An 18972-nucleotide genomic window follows, 5' to 3' on the forward strand; every position below is an offset into this window, starting at 1 on the left:
GAAGTGTGAAATGACCTGGGGGGTGCGGAGGAATGCTAAAAATCCAGCGCATTTTGTAACACGTCGTATTTGTGTATCTGTTTGTTTGTTTCATTACTCGCTGTTTTTACCAATGACACTGATCTAACATCAGTTTTGCGTTTCTCTCACAAATGATAAAGGCTATACATTTTGGTGTTCTGTAAAGTGGTCCCAGATCTGTGCATAAGAGCAATTTAACCTGAGTGGTATACCAAGGATAGGGGGTGGCCTCTCGTTAACATTGACGTCACAGGAAGGCGGCTCTCTGAGGGCACAGGTGTTCTCCACAGGTGATGGCGAGGAAATGAAAATGGTGCTTCATGAAAAACAAGTTAAACTCTCCACTGAAGTTATTTGACCTCATCACAGCTTAGGCATGGCTCAAAACTGCCTGGGGAACTGTGCGCCGTTGTTTTTCCTAGCCGTCGCTTTTGACGTCGGCGGTTTGACATTGCTTTTAGTTGGTATTTTCGCGGATCTAAAGTTGGACGGTCACTTCTACGGTGATTTCCTCATCTACACGGGTACACTCATCATCTTCCTAAGTCTGGGTTGGTGGATTTTGTGGTACACGGGCAACATAAAGGTTTACTCTGAGGACTTTGAGAAAAGCACCCTGGACAACTTTGCGCACTGGGCGAGAAAGTTTTCGGAGCGGCTCTCGAAGAGCGGGATAAAAACTCTAGAAGCCGGGGAGAAGTGCATGGTGAATAGGAAGGAATCGGTCAACAGAACAGTGCCTGTTCACGCTCCATCACGAATTACGTGGGAACACAGCATCAGCGGACACGACAATGGAGGATACGACCGAAGTTTTGACAACCCGCCGAGGGAGAAAACGGTCGAGTTGGGGATTCTGAAGAACTCTGAGGTGTTATTGCAAAGCATCGTGGATAGCAAAGCGGAGAGGCTTCTCTGACGGAGCTGGTAGGTGTTTCTCAAAAGCAATAACAGGTCATTTACAAGTGGCTCTAATTAGGTGAACATCCACTATAATGTTTGGCCTCATTCTATTGTTAGATCAGATTGTCCCACCCTGCTCCATTTCCTCAACCTATATTCTCCTCCACGACATCTCAATCTGTTGTAGGTCATGCCTCAATTAGTGATTGTCATAATATTTACTTTCACACACTCATATTTTCTAACTAGCCAAAATTTGACAAACAGTAGGCAATCCTCCCGATTGCATCATGCCAATTGTTTTGGGACTGTAAAAGCTGTCAATTTGGCTCTGGGTGGAAACTCTATCCTCCCAATAGTCCAGCAGATAGGTGAAATCATTGTTCCATTTTACCATACAAGGATCGAACTTGGTACACTAATTCCAGATGCCTTGAGGAACATTTTAAAGATTGGAGGCAGTCTGGGAAGCCTGCCTGTCAGTCAACCAGGGTGAACAGTCTAATAAAATGGCTGCCATCCGGGTTTCCTTTCAGAAGAAAATCGGGTTAAGTCATTCCAAACAATATAAACAGGACTAAAATCTACCCACTAAATAAACCCCACAGATAATATAGATAATAATTCTGATCATGAAGTATTATTGAGACCTTTTTAATAGGGGTCGTATTGAGGTCATTTTGACCCTATTCCAATGGCTATGTGGGGGATTTTTCTTTTTGTTAAATTGGATGTGTCTATGTATTGACAAATACACGTGTTTTAATCCAATCAACCATATGCATTGAGCTTGTCTGAAGGTTTAAGCACACTGTTTGATGAAATCATTCAGACACACAAATGAGTAGAGGGAGTCCGGTGCCGGGCTGGCTCAAACTTATGGCACTGTGTTAAAAATGACAGCGAGCGACTGTGTGACTAGCATCCGTTGGCTCTCTCTCCTCTCTGCTGCAGCGACCACCACAGAACATCAGCAGTGTTTATAGTGTTGGCTCTCTCTCCTCTCTGCTGCAGCGACCACCACAGAACATCAGCAGTGTTTATAGTGTTGGCTCTCTCTCCTCTCTGCTTCAGCAACCACCACAGAACATCAGCAGTGTTTATAGTGTTGGCTCTCTCTCCTCTCTGCTGCAGCGACCACCACAGAACATCAGCAGTGTTTATAGTGTTGGCTCTCTCTCCTCTCTGCTGCAGCGACCACCACAGAACATCAGCAGTGTTTATAGTGTTGGCTCTCTCTCCTCTCTGCTGCAGCGACCACCACAGAACATCAGCAGTGTTTATAGTGTTGGCTCTCTCTCCTCTCTGCTGCAGCGACCACCACAGAACATCAGCAGTGTTTATAGTGTTGGCTCTCTCTCCTCTCTGCTGCAGCGATCACCACAGAACATCAGCAGTGTTTATCTCGCTGTCTGTGTTGCTGAAGCTGCAACATAATTACAGACATTTCTGACTGAAGAGTTCTGTTACCGATATCCCTCATTTTGTTTAGGAAATTCTTTAAAGTAGTCACCCTTTGCCCTTCTATCAACCAACTTCATGAGGTAGTCACCTGGCACCATCCCTATGGTGAAGCATGTTGGTGGCAGCATCAGGGTTGTTTTTCATCGGGAGGGACGGAGTCAGGATCAAGGGGAAAATGTATGCAAATGTGATACTTCCGTTATTTTATGTTGAATACATTTGCAAACATTTCCAAAAAACTGTTTTTGCTTTGTCATTATGGGGCTATTGTGTGTAGATTGATGAGCGGAAAAAGATTTTTCACAATTTTTCTACAAAAGATTTAAATATATTGTGTTCTCCAGACCACCTCAAACATTTTAAGCCATAATTGGGCTATATATATATATCTATATCTATCTATATCTCTATCCAGAACTACTTAGACATGCCCCAGCTGTGTGAAATGTGGTGGCTCTATCACAAAGTCAACAATTGTTCCCATAGCCACTGGACTATGGTCAAAATGAACTCAATATGACCCCGCATGAATGTCCTGAGTATTTTATAATCAGAATTATTGTCTATATCTGTGGCATTTATTTAGTGGGTGGATAACATTACAAAGTCATTTTTACATTTGTTTGATATGATTCGACCCTATTTCCTTCTAACAGGAAATCTGAATTAAACCTCCCAGTTTGGGCTGGATGTGTCAATGTGTAGGTCATGTATGCATAGTATGAGCAGAATTACAGTCTCATTTCAGAGCAATGCAGAGCAAGCGCAATCAATCAAATTTATTTATAAAGCCCTTCTTACATCAGCTAATGTCACAAAGTGCTGTACAGAAACCCAGCCTAAATCCCCAAACAGCAAGCAATGAAGGTTTAGAAGCACGGCTTGGGTGCACTTACAGTATGTGACGTAGTACGCAATATTCGGGGACCACCATTGGCTCGTTAGCGCTACTTTCAGAACTACTGGCTAAATGTGTACAAATGTACCAGGGAATCTCTTTTAATGTAAACATTCTTTCTGCCCTCTTGCCTTGAAGGGATTATGAAACCTCCATTATGCCACATTTGAATGATCAGTTGAGGAAGTCTATAGCGGGTATGGGGTTAATTAACCCTGCTACTACAACATTGTCAACAACACTGACCCATTTCTGCTGTCTCCCACTCCAATAGTATACAGATGCATGTTTCCATGATGCAGTTCATATGACAACATTCTTCTCTTTTCGAGAAGACTATGAAACGTCATATCTAATTGTTGTGATACACAACCCGTGCAAAGTCCAGTCCTTTAGAATAGATGCTCTTCACAGAGCCCTCCATCATGCCCCAGGCCCTGATCACACACTTCACTTTGCTAAGGAGTGTAATAATTAATGATCGTTCTATACTGGCTGCTACAAAATAAAGAGCTTCAGTGGCCTTTGGCCATTCCTATTCAGCTTCCCAACCTCACACTTTTATAGGCTTTTTTTAACCTGGTAGTTTAAAGCAGTTCTTCTAACAGGGATGACGGGTGGGTCAGGCTTCAGTCTACTCTAGACACCCTTGGGGCGCAGCCTGTAATGTGTCTTAATGGGCTTCAGAGCACCAGCAGTAGTGCTTATTGATTATATTGGATGGAGTTGGGCAGTCCTTAAATCACCTCTACTCTCTACATCAAATAACATTTTATTTGTCACATGTGCCGACTACAACGGGTGTAGACCTTACAGTGAATTGTTTACTTACAAGCCTTTAACCAATAGTGCAGTTAAGAAAAATGCCCCCAAAAAAGAGAAGAATAACTAAATTAAATAACAATAGCGGGGCTATATATGGGGGTACAGTGTCAATGTGCGGGGGCACTGGTGTTGGGGGTAATATGTACATGTAGGTAATATGTACATGTAGGTAGAGTTTTTAAAGTGACTGCACAGATAATAACAGTAGCAGCAATGTTCCAGAGGGGGGGGCAATGCAAATAGTCTGGGTAGCCATTTGATTAGCTGTTTAGGAGCCTAGACTTGGGGCTCCGGGACCACTTGCCGTCTATGACTAGGGTGGCTGGAGTGTCTGACAATTTTTAGGGCCTTCCTCTGACACCGCCTGGTATAGAGGTCCTGGATGGCAGGAAGCATGGTGATGTACTAGGCCGTACACCCTACCCTCTGTAGTGGAGGTCGACCGATTAATTAGGGCCGATTTCAAGTTTTCATAACAATCGAAAATCTGTATTTTTGGGCAACGATTTAGAAAATAAAATAAGTTATTTTTATACCTTTTTATTTAACTAGGCAAGTCAGTTAAAGAAAACATTCTTATTTTCAATGACGGCCTAGGAACGGTGGGTTAACTGCCTTGTTCAGGGGCAGAACGACAGATTTGTACCTTGTCAGCTCGGGGATTTGAACTTGCAACCTTTCGATTACTAGTCCAACGCTCTAACCACTAGGCTACCCTGCCGCCCCAATATGCAGATCTGTTGGTGCAGTATGCAAATTGGAGTGGGTCTAGGGTTTCTGGGATAATGGTGTTGATGTGAGCCATGATCAGCCTTTTTAAAGCATTTTATGGCTACAGATGTGAGTCCTGTGGGTCGGCAGTCATTTAGGCAGGTTACCTTAGTGTTCTTGGGCACAGGGACTATGGTGGTCTGCTTGAAACATGTTATTACAGACTCTGACAGGGAGAGGTTAAAAATGTCAGTGAAAGACACTTGCCAGTTGGTCAGTGCACGCTCTGAGTACACATCCTGGTAATCCGTCAGGCCTTGTGAATGTTGACCTGTTTGAAAGTCTTACTCACATCGGCTGCGGAGATCGTGATCACACAGTCACCTGGAACAGCTGATGCTCTCATGCATGTTTCAGTGTTACTTGCCTCGACGCGAGCATAGAAGTTATTTTGCTTGTCTGGCTTGTCACTGGGCAGCTCTCGGCTGTGCATCCCTTTTGTAGTCTAATAGTTTGCAAGCTCTGCCACATATGACGAGAGCCGGTGTAGTACGATTCGATCTTGGTCCTGTATTAACGCTTTGCCTGTTTGATGGTTCGTCGGAGGCTATAGTGGGATTTCTTATAAGCTCCTTGAAAGTGGCAGCTCTACCCTTTAGCTCAGTGCGAATGTTGCCTGTAATCCATGGCTTCTAGTTGGTGTATGTACGTACAGTCACTGTGGGGACAATGTCCTCAACGCACTTATTGATAAAGCCAGTGACTGATGTGGTGTACTCCTCAATGCCATCGGAAGAATCCCATAACATATTCCAGTATGTGCTAGCAACGCAGTCTTGTAGTTTAGTATCTGTTTCACCTGACCACTTTTTTTATATATTTTTTTTATAGCCCGAGTCACTGGTGCTTCCTGATTTTAGAGCTTTGTATGCGTCTCTGTGTGTGAATTGCACATTTAACATGTTGATAGAAATTATGTAAAACTGATTTAAGTTTCCCTGCATTAAAGTCCCTGGCCACTATGAGCATTTTCCTGTTTGCTTATGGCTGTATACAGCTCATTGAGTATAGTTAAGTGCCAGCATCGATCTGTGATGGTACATAGACAGCTACAAAAAATACAGATAAACTCTCTCGGTAGATAGTGTGGTCTACAGCTTATCATGAGATACTCTACCTCAGGCGAGCAAAACCTCGAGACTTCCTTAGATATCGTGCACCAACTGTTGTTTACAAATATACATAGGCCCCGCCCCTTGTCTTACCAGAGGCTGCCGTTCTGTCCTGCCGATGGAGGGTATAACCCTCCAGCTGTATGTTCTTAATGTCGTCATTCAGCCATGACTCTGAAACACAAGATTTTACAGGTTTGTCATGTCCCGTTGGTAGGATATATGTGCTTTCAGCTCGTCCCATTTCTTTTCCAGCGATTGAACATTAGCTAGCAGGACGGAAGGTAAGGGCAGATTAGCCACTCGTCGCCTGATCCTCACAAGGCACCCTGATCCTTTTCCGCAAAATCTCTGTTTCCTTCTCCAGCAAATCATGGGGATCTGGGCCTGGTCGGGTGTCTGTAGTATATCCCTCCCGTCCGACTCATTGAAGGAGAACTCTTCGTCCAGTTTGAGGTGAGCAATCGCAGTTCAGATGTTCAGAAGCTCTTTTCGGTCATAAGAGACGGTAGCAGCAACATTATTAACAAAACAAGCTACGAACAACGTGAAAAAACGAACAAAATAGCATGGTTGGTTAAGAGCCGATAAGACGGCAGCCTTCCCCTCCGGCGCCATCGTAGTACATTCACCCTACGTGATTCAGATTATACGGTATAACTCAACCATCTAAGGAGTTATCTCAATGGGTCTAATAGGGGATTGATTTTAACAATAAAAGCGACAAACCACGGGACTTTTTGAGATGGATTCAGAAATCTATCGTCGTCTTTCTGGGCAATTCAACTGCATTGCACTGAACAGACAACAGAGAAAACATCCATGGAGAAGTCGTACTCTCATACAGGTCATGAACTGGTCACATGATTCCTTACAAATGACAGTTCATATAAGCTTTTAGGATATGAACATTAACGCCTAGTCAATGTCCGTGCTCCCACTGAAATAGAATTTGCATAATAAAAAATCCCCATAAAAGTGTGTTTTTAAGCTAGAGATACAGCAACTGCGTCTCAATCCACCAGTGGTGGAAGGTGGCCGAGCTACAGGGGTGTTTGTCAGACCAGGAGACATCCGGAAAATCGTTCTTCTCACACAAGTGTTCTTGACACAAACCGGTGCCCCTGGCACCTACTACCATACCCCGTTCAAAGGCACTTCAATCATTTGTCTTGCCCGTTCACCCTCTGAATGGCGCGCACACACACACAATCTGTCTCGGGGTTTAAAAATCCTTCTTTAACATGTCTCCTCCCCTTCATCTACACTGATTTGAAGTGGATTTAACAAGTGACATCTATAAGGGATCCTAGCTTCCCCCTGGATTCACCTGGTCAGTCTGTCATGGAAAGAGCAGAGTTCTAGAATGTTTTGTATACTCAGTGTACTGTATATGGAAGTGGTTTAGTGCCCCAAAAATTATTTCCTGATCTTATATTTCTCAGATATAGGACACTTAAAAAAAAACTTCCTTTTGATATATTTTGACTGTTATTCCATATATTAACTTGTTATCCAATGTGTTTTAATGGCCTAATATGACTAAGGCCAAATGCAATGTTTCATTAACTACTTAAAAAAATATTTTAAAAAAATTGATACCGAAAAGTGTTCTAAAATTCAAAATCAAATGGCTAAATGATCTTTGGTATGACCATCTTAAAACAATTATATGCTAGCTTGGAACCTCACCCCATCCCATTTAAACTGAAAGATTATCTGTTTTTCTCAACGTATACATTCCTCAAATGAACATTCAGGCCACCACCAAGAGACAACATGGCTATTGTACAAGCCACCTATTGCGCACCAATTATGACCAACAGTTTGACTGGATAATGTTTGGCAGCAAATGACGAACAAATATTGTCTGTGGATAACGCAACAGCGCTGATATTTTAAACAAACAACATTTTTCTCAATGTACTTTCAGTGATTCCAGGCAGTATTGAGCAATAGAAACCAAATTGTAGGTTTATGATTATGGACTGTTTGCCAATCACTTCACAGTATGTCTCATTCATTGTCCTGCCAACAGTGTCTGTATCCAATGACATTGGCTTGATTTTTTTATTTTTATTTTTTTTAAATGTTCTCATGCAATCCTTCTCGCCACTTCGTTTAATAGCGGAACAGAGAGTCTAGGCCTGTTACCGTATCACTTTGAGGCACACTGTCATTCTATAGTGTTTAATATAGTAGCTTTAGGAAACCGGTCATGTAGGTGCATACTATCATTAATAAAACTAGTATACTTTGATTCTTGTGTCCATGACATCAACTCCCTCCTACCCACTGTTCTGGCCACCTACTCCAATATTGACACCGTCACTCACGTAGGTTTCCAGTTTCTGAAGAACTGAAGGACTACAAAAACAAAAATGTAAGATCCTCGCTAGCACAGGGAAGAGTGATTATCTCTGGCCCCCTCCCGTGCTACAGAAGGGGTTCGGACAGTTTGGGCTAATTCGTTGCCCTGAATGAGTACCTAAAATAAACAGCAGGAATATCTCCTTTTGTGACAACTTTGATTTGCTGTGTGAGCAACCAGCACTTTAAAAAAAGAGATGTGATTCATCCTAACCATAGGGGTTCCAGGATGATTTCCAGCAACATCACAAACTGTTTTAGAGACTGACAGACAGTCTGGTAGCGCACCAGTTCTCCCTGTCAGAAAAAGCAACAAAGGACTTTGGAAATCATATCAACCCCTGTAGAAATGGCACTGTGGTTATTGTGAGTAACCTAATTGATGTTCTTTTAACTCCGCCTTCTTGTGAGTTTGTATAAACTGTCATCTACCATTCTGTTAGATTGGAGACTGTCAGAAAACATGGTTGTAACGTTAATAATGTGGTTGTTATTGCATTGGTTACCTCGAGGCAGATATCCCAGGGGCAGAGTAGCCCACACTCATTGAATATGGCGCTTTTAAATGTTCGGTTTTCCTAGTGATTGCTCTTTCTCGCGAATTACCTCATTACTGAGCGCAAAGTTGATAGCTATATTTCAGTGAGAAACATGCAGTCATCAGACTGTAGTGCAGCTCTTTATAAAAGCCTCCCCCCAGGACTGCAGCTATTCATAATCTGTCAGAAAAGGGGGTCTTTTGAGCATCATACTATACTGTTTAAATGTCAGCCACCAGTGTTGGCCATAACCCTCTATAGGCCACCAAAGCACTGCCTGACTTCCTTTACTGATTTCACTGTTGTCTATTGTCCTGGAGAATTATGATAAAAAATCATTGTGTTGGATGATTTTTATTTTCATGTGGACAAAGTGACTGACACCAAGGCCATTGAATTGAATATTATCCAACATGTTACTGGGCCCACCCATAACCTCGGCCATACTCTGGACCAGGTTATTACCAAGGGGCTTTCTATTGGCATATCCTCTCTTGTTGATGTCGCTTTATATGATCAACACTGTGTATTTTTACTACCTTGTTGCACAAGGTAATACTGAATGCATTATTAAAAAACACTATCTTACCTCTGAAGTTGCTACAGATTTTGTGTATGAACAATACTCCATCACCTATTCTGCCTTCCTCTTGTGATTATTTAGTTATGTTTTAATAGCAAATTTAAGGGCAACCATTGATGCCATACCTCCAGTAAAGTTGAAAAAGGCTACCTCAAAACAGAGTGCCCCTTGCATGAGGGAGAACTAATCAATTAAAGAGAAATTGCGGAAAGGCCAAGCAGAAGTGGCGAAAGTCAAAGTTGCAGGTCCACTATGATAGTGTATTCGGAAAGTATTCAGACCCCTTGACTTTTTCCTCCAAAGTGTTATGTTACAGCCTTGTTCTAAAATGGATTACATTTCCGCCCGCCCCCCCGCTCATCATTCTGCACACAATACCCCTAAATAACAAAGCAAAAACAGGTTTTTAAAATATTTGCAAATTTATTACAAAATAAAAACGGAAATTTCACGTTATATAAGTATTCAGACCCTTTACTCAATACTTTGTTGAAGCACCTTTGGCAGCGATTACAGCCTTGAGTCTTATTGGGTATGAAGCTACAAGCTCGGCACGTGTATTTGGGGAGTTTCTCCCATTTCTTCTCTGCAGATCCTCCTAAGCTCTGTCAGGTTGAATGGGGAAAGTTGCTGCACAGATTTCTTTAGGTCTTCAGATGTTCGATCTGGTTCAAGTCCAAGCTCTGGCTGGACCACTCAAGGACATTGAGACTTGTCCCGAAGCCGTGGCTGTGTGCTTAGGGTTGTTTTCCTATTGGAAGGTGTACCTTCGCCCCATTCTGATGTCCTGAGCGCTCTGGAGCAGGTTTTCATCAAGGATCTCTCTGTACTTCGGTGCCTTTTGGTAAATTCCAAGCAAGCTATTTATCATGTGCCTTTTACTGAGGTGTGGCTTCTGTCTGGCCACTCTAACATAAAGGCTTGATTGGTAGATGGTTGTTCTTCTGGAAGGTTCTCCTATCTCCATAGAGGAACTCTGGAGCTCCAATCAGTGACCATTGGGTTCTTGGTCACCTCCCTGACCAAGGCCCTTCTCCCCTGAATTCTCAGTTTGGCCGGGCAGTCAGCTCTAGGAAGAGTCTTGGTGGTTCTAATCTTCGTTCATTTAAGAATGATGGAGGTCACTGTGTTCTTGGGGACCTTCAATGCTGCAGAAATGTTTTGTTACCCTTTCCCAGATCTGTGCCTCAACCTCATGGCATGGTATAGACAGGTTGTGTGTGTGTGTGGGTGTGCCTTTCCAAATCATGTCCAATCAACTGAATTTACCACAGATGGACTCCAATCAAGTTGTAGAAACATCTCAAGGATGACCAATGGAAACAGGATGCACCTGAGCTCAATTTTGAGTCTCATAGCAAAGGGTCTGAATACTTATGTAAAAAAAAAGGTATTTGTTTATTTTTAATGTTTGCCAACATTTCTTTAAAAAAAATGTTTTGCTTTGTAATTATGGGGTATTGTGTGTAGATTGAGGTAAAAAAAAAATGTATTTAATCAATTTTAGAATAAGGCTAACATAAAATGTGGAAAAAGTGAAGGGGTCTGAATACTTTCCGAATGCACCGTACTCTGAGAGAGGAACTTGGCATATATAAGCAGGCAATCTGAAATGCCAGACGGGCTTATTTTTCTAACTTGATCCTACCCCCTCCCCTCAAACATACAGTATGTGAACTTTCCTCCACAATTCAGGGATAAGATAGCCAACATTAGGCTGGGTATCAGTCATGCAAGACCGGATGAGAAGTTTGATATGTGTCCTAGCCTACAACGCAAAGTTAATACGGATTTATTTTCCCTGGTTGACACCGACATCCTCAGGAAAGTGATATCACAACTTAAGCCTTCTACCTGCCTTCTCGTTCCTATCCCTACCTTCTTCAAAACAGTTTTAATTGCATATCTGAAGAAGTGCAAGCTATTGTTTGTCCCTCCCTGTTCACAGGCACTTTCCCCACTGCACTAAAAACTGCAATGGTGAAACCCCTTCTGAAGAAAAGTAATCTAGATTCTTCAGCTCTTGGCAATTTTTGGCCAATCTCCAACCTTCCATTCTTAAGCAAAATTCTGGAGAAATTAGTTTTCAAACATCTAAAACAATTTTTTAAGTGCCAACTGTTAAAAAAACAAACAAATTCAATCAGTTTTTTTGTGCCCACCACTGCACAGAGGCCGCCTTACTTAAAGTGGTAAATGATCGTAGATGCCAAACTGCTCTCTATCCTTGTACTCTTATTGAAGTGCAGCATTCGACACTTGCCCATGATGTCCTTCTGGACAGACTGGAGAAGTGGGTTGGCCTCTCCGGTTCAGTTCTAAATTGGTTTAGGACCTATTTAACTGGTCAAGTTTTTTTGTCACCCTTCGTGACCATAACTCAGAGAACCTATCACATGTGGCGTTCCACAAGGTTCGATGTTTGGGTCTGGTACGGTTCAGTACTGAACAAAAATGAACGCAACAAGTTCAAGTTAGTTCATATCAAGGAATCAGTCAATTGAAATAAATAAATTAGGCCCTAATCTATGGATTTCACATGACTGATCAGTGGTGCAGTCATTGTGGGCCTGGGAGGGCATAGGCCCACCCACTTGGGAGCAAGGCCCAGCCAATCAGAATGCTGGGGACAATATAAGGCCACTCTAAAATGTAGTTTTGTCACACAACACAATGGCACAGATGTCTCAAGTTGAGGGAGTGTACAATTGGCATGCTGACTCCAGGAATGTCTAGCAAAGCTGTTGCCAGAAAATGTAGTGTTAATTTCTCTACCATAAGCTGCCTTCCACATCATTTTAGAGAATATAGACATTCCAACCGGCTTCCCAACCGCAAACCACGTGTAACCACGCCAGCCCAGGACCTTAACATCTGGTTTCTTCACCTGCAGGATTGTTTGAGACCAGCCACCCGTGCAATGTTCATGCTCTTCAGTCAGCTTCTTGATATGCCACACCAGTCAGGTGGATGAATTATCTTGGCAAAGGAGAAATGCTTACAAACAAGGATATAAACAAATTTGTGCACAAAATTTGAGGGAAGCTTTTTGGGAAAAATTCTGTGACCTTTTATTTCAGCTCATGAAACATGGGACCAACACTTTACATGTTTATATTTTGTTCAGTATATGTTACCCCTTGGCAGCATTATCAGAAAGCACAACATTAATTTTCACTGCTACGGAAACGATATACAACATTACATTTGTGTCACCAGAGGATTTTCGCAGCATTTGAGTTATTATGCCCCCAGCGTCTGGAAACGCCTGCCAGTGAATCTGAAGGGGGCCGACACTGGTCATCTTTTTAGCTTTACTGTTCCTTAGGGTGCTTTTTAGTCAATCAAGTTTGTCATTCTTTTAGTTGTTTTTTTTTTAAATCTTGTTTGTTGTGTAGTAAATATTTCAGCTTTTGTTTTCATTGTTTTTATTTGTTTTTTTTTCTCATGTGAAGCACATTGTTGCATTCCATGTCTGAAATGTGCTGTATAAATAAAGCTTGATTTAATGGTTTGCTGTGATTCTCTCTCTGCAAAAGACTAGATGATTCAAATCATGTGGTTTTCCTTGCTATCGCAGGCTCATTAATACAAATGCCCTCCGCCCATGTGGTATAACGTCGTGTTCTAGGGACTAAAACATTTGAATGAATAAATCGTTATTGTCTCAGAAAGGAAATTTAGTTTTCAGCACATTGCATAACAACAGGATGTTGTGGAAGTAACGCAATACTAGGAAATAAAGAAAATGTGTCAAACATTTTCTCACAGATGTTTTTGTAATATTGGTGTTCTCCTTCTCACTCATTTTTCCTCTGTTGCAGGTGTTCTCGGATTCTCCAGTTTGAAAAACGTATGCCTACTCCAAGCCCTGCTTTTCAAATCCCAACTGACTGAATACCTTTTTAGCCTATATGAACCAAAGACACTTTTTCAAGAGAATACTATTTTTATTCAGGAAGAGGCCGTCTGACACAATGTCCGGGCCCCTGCACTGAGGATAGAAATGGCAGAATTTTACTTGTAATTAGCTAAATAACGAAAAATGTTATGTCCTGAATTTTACATGGTTCATTTTGAAGATATTTTCCTTGAATAAAGTTTATTTTCTTTTTTTCTAACATCATATCTGAGTTGTTAATCAGACATCATTGACTGGATAGCTCACAGGTACACATCAAAAACATTATACTTAAATCCATGAGGGACATAAACAAATCAAAACACATCTTCCAAAGCTCAGATCCTATGATTTATTAATGTATAGTGTATGTTTGTATCTGGTTAGGTAGGTAGTATTGATATGCTATCTGTCTGTTCAGTTTGGGGTTTGTAAGAGCAAGTGTGTTGATAGCACTGTGCTGGCTGTCTGCCACTGGTTATACTGATAGATCACACACACACACACAGAGCGAGGGAGACGGTAGAGAATGTATAGTGTAGAACTATTTTCTGGAACATTCTGAACCTTGCGGAATACACACTGGCACAAGGACTGCATCTCCATTCCATATTTAATGTAACCTTTTATTTAACTAGGCAAGTCAGTTAAGAACAAATTCTTATTTACAATGACTGCCTAGGAACAGCGGGTTAACTGCCTTGTTCAGGGGCAGAACAACAGATTTATTTATTTTTACCTTGTCAGTTTGGGGATTCGACCCTGCAACCTTTCGGTTACTGGCTTGTTACCTATTAAAAATAACATTTTAAATGAAATGAACACTGTTAGTTATTGGAGTGTTAGTTAGCAAAGATGTTTCTCATGTCTATCAAACATTAATATTCTCCAACCTTTGAAGCCACCTGTAGGGCATACGATAAGTGCCCAACCAACCTCTAGTGTTGGAATGTGGTATGTTTATGAACTGGAAATGTGTCCAAAACCCCCACAACAGAGATGGAAGAAGAACATTTGAACCTTTTTGTCATCGTTAGTGAGACTAACGCACATGTTCCCCCTGGCAGCAGTCCCGCTATGGGAACTATGTGAGATGTGAAGTGTGATAGATCAAGCTCACTGGAATGTAGCCTACACGGGCCTTTTATAAAACACCTCTTTCTTGCTTCCTCATTCAGTCAGATGCACTGTAGGGTAGATTACCCGAACAATGCAGAGAAAGTACAGGGATATATGTATGAGTAGTTATCCTAGTGTAAACATTGAAATGATCTTGTTACAGTGAATGCAAGGGAAATAGCTAGCAGCCACAGAATCATTAGAAGTGGTATTTACATAGTGGTAGGAGGAGGATAAATACCTTCACGACACTCTCTCCACCATGGGCTACACTCAGTACCTGGGCCGCTGCCTTCTCTTCTTCTTCATCGCCATCTTCCTGGATGTTGTGGGCCTCATCCTGTTCTTCCTGGGCATCTTTGCACCCTTCAGCTTCTGGGACTTTTTGGTCTTCTCTGGGCCCATCATCATCTTCCTCAGCCTGTTCTTCTGGATCTTCTGGTATGTAGGCAACCTGGAGGTTGCTGTGGACGACTTTCTGCCCAAGTGACTTACTTCTGGGGATTGGAGAGAGATGGTGGTGGGGGTGTGGACTGGTGATGAGTCTAGCCAGTGGGACAGAAATGGACATGGAGTGAAAATGTATTTACAATCGAGCACTTTTGAAGACCGAGGATCCACCCTGGACATCAATTACTCAATCTCTGCTAGAGTTAGGTGTGTTATTCTGACATTGTTCCACAAAGAGAGAATTATAGATTTGCTAACTGTTTCCTTCTGCTCAGGTCTGTCTTAATATATTATCTCGATAGGACTTCTGGGTTTAAATGAAGTCTACAATGTTGTCAAAAAGCTTAGTGTATAAACATTTGTTTTGGAGTAAGTACTTCAATACTTTAATGTATTATGTTCTCTTTCAAGTGATCATTCTTTGCTGGAACTGCAGTACTTAATAATGGATCATTAGGTGACGTTTACACTGACTCAACAAGGTGAAGACTTTCACCTAAACGTGAGAGATTAGCTTGTGTTTTGGCTTCCTGGGACTCCTCGCTTTGTATCATGTCGATATGATTTTTTTCGAGGCTGTGCATTTTGTTTATCAACTTTTAAAAAGAATACACTGAATTAAATTGTACAATCGCATTTGACTTTTTAGATGTTTTTTTTTAAAGCACTGTTACTTTACATTTGAAATAAGTTGTTCTTGTGATTTTCCTATTGTGAAATCTGAGAGTTCAGTTACTCTGACTGATAAAAACCAACTGGGTATGTCCAGTTTGTCAGGAGGGCTGCAGGTAGCCTAGCAGTTAAGAGCGTTGGGCCAGTAACCGAAAGGTCGCTGGTTCCAATCTCTGAGCCTAATAGGTGAAAAATGTGACAATGTGCGATTGAGCAAGGCACGTAAACCGGAATTGTAAATCGCTCTGGATAAGAGCGTCTGCTAAATTACTGAAATGTATCGTTTCCTGGAGTGGGGCAGTGAATGCTCTCTACAATGATGGGTCTGTGTAATGGGGAAAAGGATGACTTGTTTCCTAATTACCTTTTTCAAACAACTGAGTTTCCCACCAAGAAAAGTCACAATGACAAGGAAGTTCTTCTGCCTTGGTCTGATCAAATATTTACCAGATTTTATGGACAGATAAATGTTGCCAGCCATGTACCAAAGTAAACCTTCCGTTGTACTGTAGAATGTGACACAACTGGTTTAGGGTGGCAAACAGACGCACCCATGTGCTGGGTGATAATCTCTCTCTACATGAACAATGGATGCTGGAGAAATAACCATGATCACTGCCAACAACTCGGGGGAAATAATGTAGGCCTAGTCGTTTTTAGTTTCAGTTTCCTTCAGCTATTTTATAAGATTGAAAATGTTACTTTGGTGATATTAAGCAGAGCATTTCTGCTCACCCACAATTTTTTTTGTTGGGGGCATTTGGGATTGTCATCTGAAAGAGAGGGGAAAAAACGACAAGTGGATGGATATTGATGGTAAATACCAACGGCCATGTTCTAAAAAGTATTTCACTTCAGCCTAACAGTGTGCCAAAGACAACATACCTCTACTTCCTGTGCCATAAAGGCCCGGCTTGCTTGCCATAGGGCACTTAGGCATTGTGTTTAGCTGAACTGCAATTTGTAAATGTGTCAGGCGTGCATTACTAATTCATCTCCTGGGGCTAGTTCCACAGAATCAAGGCTGCAGTTGACATGTCACACAGGTGTTGAAATGCCCCTATTGTTCCCCCGGGGTTAAGTTTCCAGTTCACACCAAGCATGTGTATACCGCTGAGTCTTTCCAATATCTGGTGCCAACCACTGAATCAAGTGCTAACACACTGCGGCAAGCGAACTTAACACCGTGTTGCACGTCCGTGTTAACAAAGAGAGCTGGGATTCAGTTCTACCTGACTACAGACAGCCCACCACTCTGCCAACAGTTGACACTTCTGTGGCCCTCTGGTGTCCCCTGTGGTGATGCCATTTCATTGATCCCTGCTAAAACCTCAGACCTTGCCAAACACCTGGCTTATGCTTTACTGCATTATAAACACAAGTGATGGTTCTGAATAATATTAACAAATAAGAGGTGAATTATTCCACACTATAAAATACTTTGTTCAGGCTTTTTCCCTTGTCTGGCCCTCAAAGAAAGTAGACTAGTGACACCACATGCACTATATACATTATAAACACTAGATGGCAGTGTTGTCTCTAAAACAGACTGAAGTTGCTGCAATGTGCAACGTCTAGCTGTTTGCTTGCACCTCATGACCCCTCCTTCACTTGCGCAGATCTGAGAGCATCAAATGTTCTGCTTTCACTCCTTCGTTTTCAAATCAGTGCAAAGGAAGTAGGAGATTATAAACAGCAACTCATTTAGTAGACTATTGATATGCATGAACCTAGTCTTGATCACAGCAGTGCAGAGACAATTATGAAGGAATGTCAGCAAGTACCCGTCCCTGCACACACATACACATGTACAAATATTTTCAGTGACAAAAAAAGGGCAAACTGACTCGACTCCACATCATGTGTATCTAGAGATTTCTAAATGTGAAATTCAAAAGAAGGTAGTTAGCTGGTTTTCCCAACTTGTACATTTCAGTAAAACGTTTAGAGACCGAGTTGATCTTGAATGCAACGCCACTATGTGATGATGTCATCGATAAACGAAAGCGCATGCATGCCACATGGAACGTTCTCTATGCGACACGCTCGTTCATGTTGCAATCATAAAGAGTTAAGCACCGGGCATTTAACGATGACACCGTGTCAAGTCGGTCATCTACACGTCTTGTGAATTAATAGGCAATTAAATATGGACTATCAAGGCTAATTTCTAATATCCACACCTTTGTATTTGACCTCCATAACATTTCGAGTCGCCTGAAGCATTGTGGGTACTACGATTTGTAAACTAAAAGGCTGCTCGGCTGCATAGAAGACACGGCAGGATCGACTATTTGAATTTGAATCATGTGACCCAACAACAGAATAGTAAAAAGTACTACTAGAGGATGTCAATTCATTATGTTTAAAATGTCCAAGAAGAAATCATCTGTTCCAAGAAGGAGCACTTTGATCAGGACCTACCTCACCCCATACAACTTTACCAAACCCAAACCGGGAAAAAGGGGGGAAGGGTTGAGTTGTGTGTTCAAAATCCACCGCTGTCCATTAAATATGTCACGAGTCACTTCAAGCCACATCACGGCACACCCCCTGCACAAAGTTCTACAGCTGCACCATTGAGAGTATGTTGACTGACTGCATCACTGCTTGGTATGGCAACTGCTTGGCATCCGACCGCAAGGCGCTACAGAGGGTAGTGCGTACGACCCAGTACATCACTGGGGCTGAGCTCCCTGCCATCCAGGACCTCTATACCAGGCAGTGTCAGAGGAAGGCCCTAAAGATTGTCAAAGACTCCAGCCACCCAAGACAGAGACTGTTCGCCCTGCTACCGCATGGCAAGGGGTACTGATGCACCAAGTCTGAAACCATCAGGACCCTGAACAGCTTCTACCCCCAAGCTATAAGACTGCTAAATAGTTAGTTAAATAGTTAACCAATAGACTAGGCTGAAACACCTGCATTTTGGAGGTGACTTACCCAAGAAATCAAAACAGAGACCAAGTTTGTATTTGTTAACTCAATGATTTTTACATATTTTTTGCATTGTTTAACAAATATTTGTTATTGTTTTTTTATTTGTTATTGTTTTGTTTTTGTTTTAGCTAAAAAGGTGGGGCTTTCACCTGCCCTGAATGATGGGTCGCCACTGGGAAGTACAAAAGCCATTGATGGAGCACATGGTCTGAACAGACTAAGATTAAGATAGGAGTGAATTATTTTATTTATTTATTTAAAAAACAAGGACATTTCTAAGTGACCCCAAACTTTTGAACGGTAGTGTGCTTATGGGATGAGTAATGCAAGATGTAAACATTATTAAAGTGGCATTATTAAAGTGACTAGTGATTAATTTATTAAAGTGGCCAATGATTTCAAGT

At 41.8% G+C, this 18972-nt stretch overlaps 1 protein-coding gene across 2 annotated transcripts; it reads left to right on the forward strand.

The window, feature by feature from the left end:
• Positions 1-302: 302 nt before the first annotated feature.
• Positions 303-13612, forward strand: LOC135523755 (transmembrane protein 238-like). Of its 2 annotated transcripts, XR_010452865.1 has the most exons (3): positions 303-948; positions 6362-6450; positions 13311-13612. XR_010452865.1 is itself a non-coding variant. In XM_064950635.1 (2 exons), exon 1 carries the CDS (start codon positions 398-400, stop codon positions 938-940), a length of 543 nt encoding a protein of 180 aa, XP_064806707.1. In that variant the 5' UTR covers positions 304-397; the 3' UTR covers positions 941-948; positions 13311-13612. The 2 variants fall into 2 exon arrangements, 1 of the variants encoding a protein (XP_064806707.1); XM_064950635.1 differs by lacking the exon at positions 6362-6450 and having other exon boundaries at positions 304-948.
• Positions 13613-18972: the final 5360 nt, after the last annotated feature.

This window comes from Oncorhynchus masou, chromosome 31 (genome assembly GCF_036934945.1).
Source record: "Oncorhynchus masou masou isolate Uvic2021 chromosome 31, UVic_Omas_1.1, whole genome shotgun sequence".
Taxonomy (NCBI): Eukaryota; Metazoa; Chordata; class Actinopteri; order Salmoniformes; family Salmonidae; genus Oncorhynchus; species Oncorhynchus masou.

Excerpts from the sequence above, each read along its gene's own strand:
- LOC135523755 (XM_064950635.1), top strand. The coding sequence starts at position 398 with ATGGCTCAAAACTGCCTGGGGAACTGTGCGCCGTTGTTTTTCCTAGCC.